Below are 7972 nucleotides of genomic sequence, written 5' to 3'. Positions count from 1 at the left end.
ACATCTGACTTGTATTGCTATATTACAAAAAACATATTGCAAAGGATAAAAAAATAATCATATAATTTTAATGATATAATACCATTTTCAGTGATAGTTATGGCTACACTAGTTCAGTTTAAAGGAAAAAAATATTCTATGTCTGTCAGTTAATATGAGATCATAAAGCTGCATGCATAACAATTATACTCTTTGTTGTTTAAAATATTAAACTTTCCAAAAATATTACATGTTAGCTACACAAATACAAATTTCAATTCAGTACATATTTTAACTGACACAGTGACACTACACCAGCTTCACCTCAAAATACAATGTGGTAACTAGCTGCCCTGATTTCTGTATGTAAGCCTTCAAGGCAACTTTTAGCTACAATGGCAATGCATCTAAAATCGGCAGATTAAAATGAAAGATCTGAAGGAGCTTGCCCTGAAATGGCCCTTATTCATCTGACTCCATCTGTCCAGCTTCCTTCTTGCCTTGCATAAATTCTAGGGATTCTTGGCAAAAGGCCTCAAAATGATTCATCCACTGAGCTTTCACTGTGGACTGTGTCATTTAAGGTCTGACTTAGCTCGAGGAATAGCGCAGAGACTGATATTCCCTGGATGTGATGCAATGTGACCAGTCATACTACATGGAATTAACTTCAAACAAGCAGACAACAAAGGGGTCAAATTTAAGGCCTCATATAGATCAAGGTTCCTGGTTGTTCATGTAATATATATATATATAATTATTATTAATTTTTTTTTCTGAATTGTACTCATTGATCATGCTGTTTTAATAAAATAATGTTTTCTTTTATGAAACATTTACTTGTCAATATGATGAACTAGGAGAATAAAAATGTAAAAAAAGGAAAACACTGATTTATATTGTTTCAATCATTCAGCTGGATAAAATTCAACATTAAATATACAATCCGAGCAAGTACAGTATATACATGAATTTGAATTTAATTATAATAATTAATAATGATGTAATAATTCCCCAAAGCGATGAAGAAAAACAATGACACATGGAATATATTCATGCTTTGTCTTTAATCACTTCATATAAAAGTAGCTTCAGATTTTATTGAACACAATATACAATATTATTACCATACATTGTGTGAAACATTGAATATTCACCTGCAACAATGTGGGATTAACAGACGATAAAAACTCATCCCTCATGCAGATAGCACTAATTCTGTTGAATCCTTTTGGACCCAAATTGGACCAAAAGATCTCGAACATATATTAACAAAGTTATACTCACAATTTGAATTTCAAAACTGCTAACAAGGTCAGAAAAATAGTTCACATTAGCACAAATAATTACAGAAGATCACATTGTCGTAATTATATCGATTTCACATTGTTGTTCAGAGGTTGTGATGTTTGTGACCAATTCCTCCCCTGTGAATTTAACACAGAATATGTGTATTCACAGGCCTTTGTACAAAACCTCTGAGCCATTTTAGCAATCTCCATTCAAAATGTTGTACAGTATATATATTGGAGGGCCACATTTTGTGCAGAATCTTGTGAGATATTGACTTGTTACACCAAACAGTGATACACAAAGCTTCTAATACCTGACAGATGTCTACAGTACGCATTTATGTCTTATCTACAGGCTCTCCCCGTTACCAATGGGTCACGTGTCTCATAGGCTACTGTTCTGGGCAGTTGAAAATTGTGCAATATATTCATACATAGTATATATAATATATTTATTTATATTAAAACATAAACAATATTACTAAATAAAACAGACTCAGTCCAAGAGCCCACTACACAAGAAACACCACCAATGTTCGGTAATGCAAGTGCATATAAATTAATTAATTTACAAAGAAACATTATTTCTTATGTACAGTTAACGTTAATAAATACACTGTTATAAACAGTAGAGGACTGATTTGAGCGCATATAAACAATGTGAATGGAAGGAGTCGTGAAAAGCGTGGGCTGGTGATTGAGCAGAGACTCACACACACACACACACACACACACACACACACACACACACACACACACACAAACACACACACAAACACAGTTTTGTGTAGACATGTACATATTTGCGCACAAACATACTTTTGCATGCTACTTTGGCCATTAACTGTTTCCACTGGTAAGACTTTAAGCATAAGGTAGTTAAAGTACCTCAAAGCATGGACTACACACAAAGATTAACAGTGAAAAAATGTATGAGACATACTGTAAGAATAACAATGTCATGAAATTCATTACTAAACTGGCATGTTCAAATCTGTTGAGGATAATTGTTGCAGTACTAGTAAAAGTTATTGTGTGTGACTATAGAGAGACAAGACTGTTCATTTTCATATCTTTACATTTTTAGAACTGAAGCAGATACAGGCAGATTCCCTTCACAATATCTCACTATCAGATCTGGATAATTTAAAAAGAGAATTGTGTTCTGTGAGAGGGGAAGAAAATCCATTTATGGCCATGACTTGTTTTCTTCTTTAACCCTGTATTTAAAGTGACCCAATCATAAAAGGGTAGAGGGAAGATTTTCTGTTTAGATTTGCAAGTCGAATGTGCTTGTACGGATGTGTTTAATAAGTGTCAAGGGTTAAAAAGCTAATTTGGATTGTTTTAAATCTGTTCTCATCTTGGGGAGGTATGATTGTGATATGGGAGGGATGGAAGTGGGTTTTGTTGAAGTAAGGAAGACGACTTGGAAGCAACTTAATCTTTACATTAATAAATAGCTTTGGCTAGTAAATTACGAGACCCCTTGTGATTTGATTAACATGTTCATGGATTTCTTCTTTTTTTAATAATATAAATATGAAACTAAATAAATGGAAGTCAGGGTCTTTACATTTGAGGGCATTTAAAGCTTATTGTGCAACAATTGTCAACAATGTAATTACCTAACAAACCCTAATGTGGATGGTATGTTTGATGTACAGTTATTTTTCTAAAAGAAGCAGAGTTTGTGCTCATAGTTAAAAAGTCTGACAAAACTGTATTGAATAAAGAGAAAGTGCCTGTTTCATCAGAATACACATCTCTTATTTTTCTGATCATTTGTCAGATGTTTGGATTATTAAGTTATATTGCCAAACAAAGGAAGACACTAAGTTCTCTCTCAAGCTTCGATATAAAACAATTCTGCATGTTCTGCCTGGTTTGCTTTAGAAAATGAAAAACATATCAACATACAGTTATACTAAAACGTGTTCAATAAATAAAAGACTATTAAAAAGACAATAGTAAAAAGGCACACAGTCTTTAGACAAATGGTACAGAAAAGTAAACAGTTTCTCTTTCTTTACAAATACTTGTTGTTCAGTAGTTCATGTTTTAACTCATAACACACCCATAGATTTACAAAAAGTCTGTGTTGGTACAAAAAAAACAGACAAATCCTCTCAGTAGTGTCTACTCCTCAACGCCTGGTAAACAGACAAACAAACTGTCAATGTTGGCCCCAATCCTTCATGTTTATCAAAGTCGCCTGTCAATCTATCAGGTCCAAAATGTCTGCAGCATTTATTTCCTGAGAGCTCCTACCAAACTGTCTCCAAACGTAAGTGCAAGGAGGGCAAGACATCCTCCTCCCACGAGGGCCTAAAAAAGCACCCCATGTGGGCTTTTTTTTTATTTAAAAAAAAAAAGCATCAACTGCAAGATTGCTTGTCTTGCAAGGGGAAAAACAGCTACCACCTAGTGATGGACGTAAAGGTCCTATGTGTCGACCGGTGAGGCGTCTTCGGTAACTATCTGAATGTGTGTAGTGGATGATTCCATTTCGTCTGCTCTTTCTTCATATTCTGCCTCCTCTTCCTCATCTTCCTGGCTCTGTTCATCTTTTTCTGTGCCCTCCGAGTCCTCCTCCTCTAACGTGAGTTCAAACTGGAACTTGTCAGGCCCTGATCCACCACTGTTGCCCTCCTTGTCGGGCTGGTAGAAGGGCGGGGAAGGGCTCTGAGGAATCATGCTCTGGTACCAATTCCGATTATCCTCCAGTGTGTCCAGGATATCCTGGGCATCTGGATGCACCAAGTCAGCCCAGGTCTCCCACAATGGGTGAACGATGTAGTCAATAAATCCCACCTAAGGAGATAGAAATGTATTAGATATAATATTCAAAACAGATTCTATAGTCTTCAAGGTTAACTGTTACATTTTAGACTGGTACCTAACCTGTGATTTCTCCACCGAGGCTGTGTGTTTGTCGCACATGGGGCTGATCTCCATGCCACGTTCCCTCTCTCTGTCGCCCTGGTGAAAGAACTCGTCCATGATGCGGTCGGTCCATTGGCGGTACAGCTCCAGAGACTTGGTAGGATTGCTCAGGTCAGCACAGTGAACCATGTTCCTCAGAACCTGCAATAACATCTCAATTCAGTTTTTCAGCCATGTAAACCTAATTAAACCAAAGTATCTAATTGTTCTGGACACAGTTGGCCAATTCCAATTTCTCACGTTCTTTTAATTTATCTTAATCATCTCAAACTGGGTACAGTACAGTAAGTGTAGAAAACAAAGGAGCAAGTTGGAGATGATGAAATCATTAAATTACAATCAAAGAGAAAGGGTCGGAGTGGGCTGATTTCCTAATAATCCAATCTGGCTTGGACACCCTGAACTCTAATTAGTTTAATTAAGAGTAATTAAAGGGCAGGATGACCTGTACCTGTATCCTATCTGTGTAATTGTCCAAAAGCAGCACTCCTGAGCTGGTTACTTTCTTTGTTTCTACCATTGTCTTTAGATCAGCCAATAAGCTCATGTGCTTAGACATGTCTGTAGCCAGTACCTGAAAAAAGGACAAATATAAGCATATAAACAAAAAAATGTGGAAACATCTAAATCAACTGGTTTGATTCAAGTCAAATAATATTATTTAATATGTCTGTAACAACCCGAATACATTGGTTACACCAACAAAGCCAATTTTATGGGTTAGATCAAGTAGACAACAGTTCCTTAAGGTAACAATTGCAGATTACAACATTTTACAGTGTAGAAGGCTTTAGTACAGATTGAAGAATCTCACCATGTCGATGACCATCTTTCGGAGTGATTGCCTCTGTTTCTTGGTGAGGTTCTGGAAGATGTCACAGTTATCCTCCTGGAGGAGTTTGAAGCCCACGGCTAAGTGGTGGTTCTCCAAAACTGACTCATCATTATACATGAGCGCTAGCTCAGAATCTGAAAGAAATGATGCATAGATTGCAATCAATCCTGCAATGTTCCTCCATAAAAACTTTCTTCAGAGTAGAGCTATAGTGTGGGATCTCTGCAGTGTTGGAAACTCACTTGTATTGATGAGAAACTGGTTAGAAACACCTGGATGGTCCACATCATGGATGGCTGCAGCAAAAATGGCAGCCAGGATCTCAAGATCAGTGAAGACAGCCTGTTTAGGGAAGGAAAAATGTTGAATAGCTTGAAAAAAATTGTCCTTTACATAACAAAGATATTTTAAACATGATGGCTACTCATGCAGACTTGCAAAGAAGTGTTCTTACATCTAATGCAGGTGTGGACAGCAGAATATGGGTTGACTGGGCCACATCAGCAGCATGAAGACTGTTGTGATAAGCCACGTCTTGGTGGTAGTGATCCTCCAGAGTCAACATATACGTCACAAATGTATCAGCCGGGATCTTAAACGTCTTAAGCAAGTCTCGTTCCTATTATAGACAGAAGTAGCACATTGATAAGGCAAATTAATCACTGCAAAATTCAGTAAGTTGTAGACTATTTTCTAAAAGAAAATCTGGAGGAAGGACTTACCTGGAAGATTGCATACATAATGCAGGTGAGAGGCCGATTGTTTGAATACTCTGAAACAGTAAAGATGTTCAGGCCCCATTTGTTCAGGTCTTCTAATTCCTGAAAAAGATGAAAGGGAATGAGCTCACCAGGAATTCTCAGAATCGAACAGCACGTCAAATAACGAGTACCAGCCAGACTTCTTCCTACCTTTGACAGTAGATCCTCTTTGTCGGTTTTGACACCAAAGCGAGCAATGCCGCAGTTGAGGCTGGGCCCGTGGGAGACCTTCTTCACGCCACTGATCTGAGTCATCAACTGTTTTTTCTTCTTCTCCCGGCCTTTTGGTGTAGGTGAGGGAATCTCCACCTCATTCTGTTTGTCTGTGAGGAACAGCAGAACCCAACAGATTAGAACGACTGTGGTTTTATGGGTAACTGAACCTGACAACTTAACACCATGAAATCGAGATGTTTGTCAAATCTTTGTCTTTCTACCCATATCATGCGTGATAAGCTGAGAGTGTAATTTGTTGCCAGATCACATTCCAGAGTGCTCAATCTCTTCATTGTAGTTTTCACACAGACAAGACACATACATGCCCGCACAAAAGCCCATTGTTGGAAAACCGGTGGCCGCTTATCGAGTTTCCCTTAGTGACGCAAGTAGTCACCATTGGCCCAGGTGCAGTGCCACAGCTGAATAGATCACATCTGCAGTGTACATGTGCTGTTCGGGAATTCACTGCCTACAACCAGGGCAAAACAGACGCCCATTCAGTGACTTGAGACCTGCGCCTTAATTGCCACTGAGCTATTCAAGTGGGGCTCGCCCCTCCTTTCCTTCTCCTCCTCTTCCACTCTCCATTTTCACTTTGACAGACCTGTCAACAAACCACTGCAGGGGACCCCATGTCTGTGCCTCATATGGCATCTCCAAAGGTCAACCCTCAGATGATATCACTTGACAAACAATCTTAATGGCAGCACAGGAAAAGCATATCTTGAGAAAAAATTCTTAACCAGTATTTTTGTCATTTTTTTTTTCAATAAAAATATCCAAACATCATTTAAACAAAATACATTTATTTGGGAAGCCAAATTGCATCAGATATTAAGACTTGTTTTCAAAGAATATATCTTGAATAAAGTTACTTTTTATTTTAAGCATAAATCTAACAAAACGTAGTGAAAAATAAAACAATTTGCCAATGATGTAAGGAAAACTTAATTTAAGATAAATTTTCTGAAAACAAGTCGTATTATCTTTTAAGTTGTAAATGTATCTTGTTTTAAAAATGTTTAGATATTTTTACTGGAAATTAATACACATTTATTAAGAAAATAATTTGTGCAGTGAATGCCTTATTCATAAACCTTTATGAAAACTAATTATTACGGTTGAGGAATTTATTGTTGAAATATAACATTTATGAAATTCTAATCCTGAGTTAACAATATTCCTATTTCCATTTTTCAAGCCACGATTTAGCACAAAGTCAGCTCTCAGCCCCACAAGGCTTAATCAGTTAATCAGGTGTTCTCTCTTGCTGGAAGAGTTTGATAATGCCTGATAATAGCCTCTGTTGTCTTGAAAATGAGAAGAGGTGAAATATGAGGATTGATTAATTCATTATAGTCATTATCCTCTTCACTCATGTGCCTCTGTTAAACATTAACCCGTGCTGTAATCACCAATGCAGTCATTCAGATGGGCTTCTGTCCTCTCTGATGACCAAAGACAAGTGAGGACATCCCATTAAGATGACAGCCTGTCCGCATGGAAAGGGACGGAGATGAGGGAGCACTTGTTTCTCTTTCATTGTGACTCTGAAAAATCCTGTGTCTGTTTTTCTTGTGGTATAGATGCAGCTGATCAAGAAAAAATGCCTCCTATCTGATCCTTGTGAAACATTAGCTGTGCTCATTAGAGCCAATTTGCTTGTTTTCACACAAACATCTATCACAGCTATTTTTTTTGCTCCTCTTCCTCATTGTCACATGTCACCCTTCTCATCTCCAAAACCAAACAACCAAAGGCAAGGCACATGTGCAGGCTGTGTGTGCAGATACAAGATATGAAAGACAGAAAGAGAAAGGTAAAGAGACATTATGTTTGGGACAGATTTAATCTCGCTATATCTACTCTACTTGCTCGTTTTGATGCAGACAGGCAGAGTACAGTGAAATTATAGAGGCATAAAGAGAGAAGCCACACAG

At 37.5% G+C, this 7972-nt stretch overlaps 1 protein-coding gene across 7 annotated transcripts in view; it reads right to left on the bottom strand.

Annotated features, from left to right (window-relative positions):
- Nucleotides 1–1027: 1027 nt before the first annotated feature.
- Nucleotides 1028–7972, bottom strand: part of pde4ba (phosphodiesterase 4B, cAMP-specific a) — a 293954-nt gene continuing 287009 nt past the window's right edge. For all 7 annotated transcript variants that reach the window (XM_051707188.1, XM_051707189.1, XM_051707191.1 and 4 more), the window contains 8 exons: nucleotides 5964–6136; nucleotides 5775–5873; nucleotides 5507–5671; nucleotides 5295–5394; nucleotides 5032–5186; nucleotides 4669–4791; nucleotides 4176–4358; nucleotides 1028–4085 (listed from right to left, as the gene is read on the bottom strand). In XM_051707188.1, the coding sequence (XP_051563148.1) occupies nucleotides 3717–4085; nucleotides 4176–4358; nucleotides 4669–4791; nucleotides 5032–5186; nucleotides 5295–5394; nucleotides 5507–5671; nucleotides 5775–5873; nucleotides 5964–6136 (1367 nt within the window). In that variant the 3' untranslated portion in view covers nucleotides 1028–3716. The remainder of the gene's footprint in view (nucleotides 4086–4175; nucleotides 4359–4668; nucleotides 4792–5031; nucleotides 5187–5294; nucleotides 5395–5506; nucleotides 5672–5774; nucleotides 5874–5963; nucleotides 6137–7972) is intronic.

The sequence above is a fragment of the Myxocyprinus asiaticus genome, chromosome 9 (genome assembly GCF_019703515.2).
Source record: "Myxocyprinus asiaticus isolate MX2 ecotype Aquarium Trade chromosome 9, UBuf_Myxa_2, whole genome shotgun sequence".
Lineage (NCBI taxonomy): Eukaryota > Metazoa > Chordata > Actinopteri > Cypriniformes > Catostomidae > Myxocyprinus > Myxocyprinus asiaticus.
The sequence above is the reverse complement of the archived record's forward strand: the minus strand, read 5'-3'. Positions and strand labels throughout refer to the sequence as shown.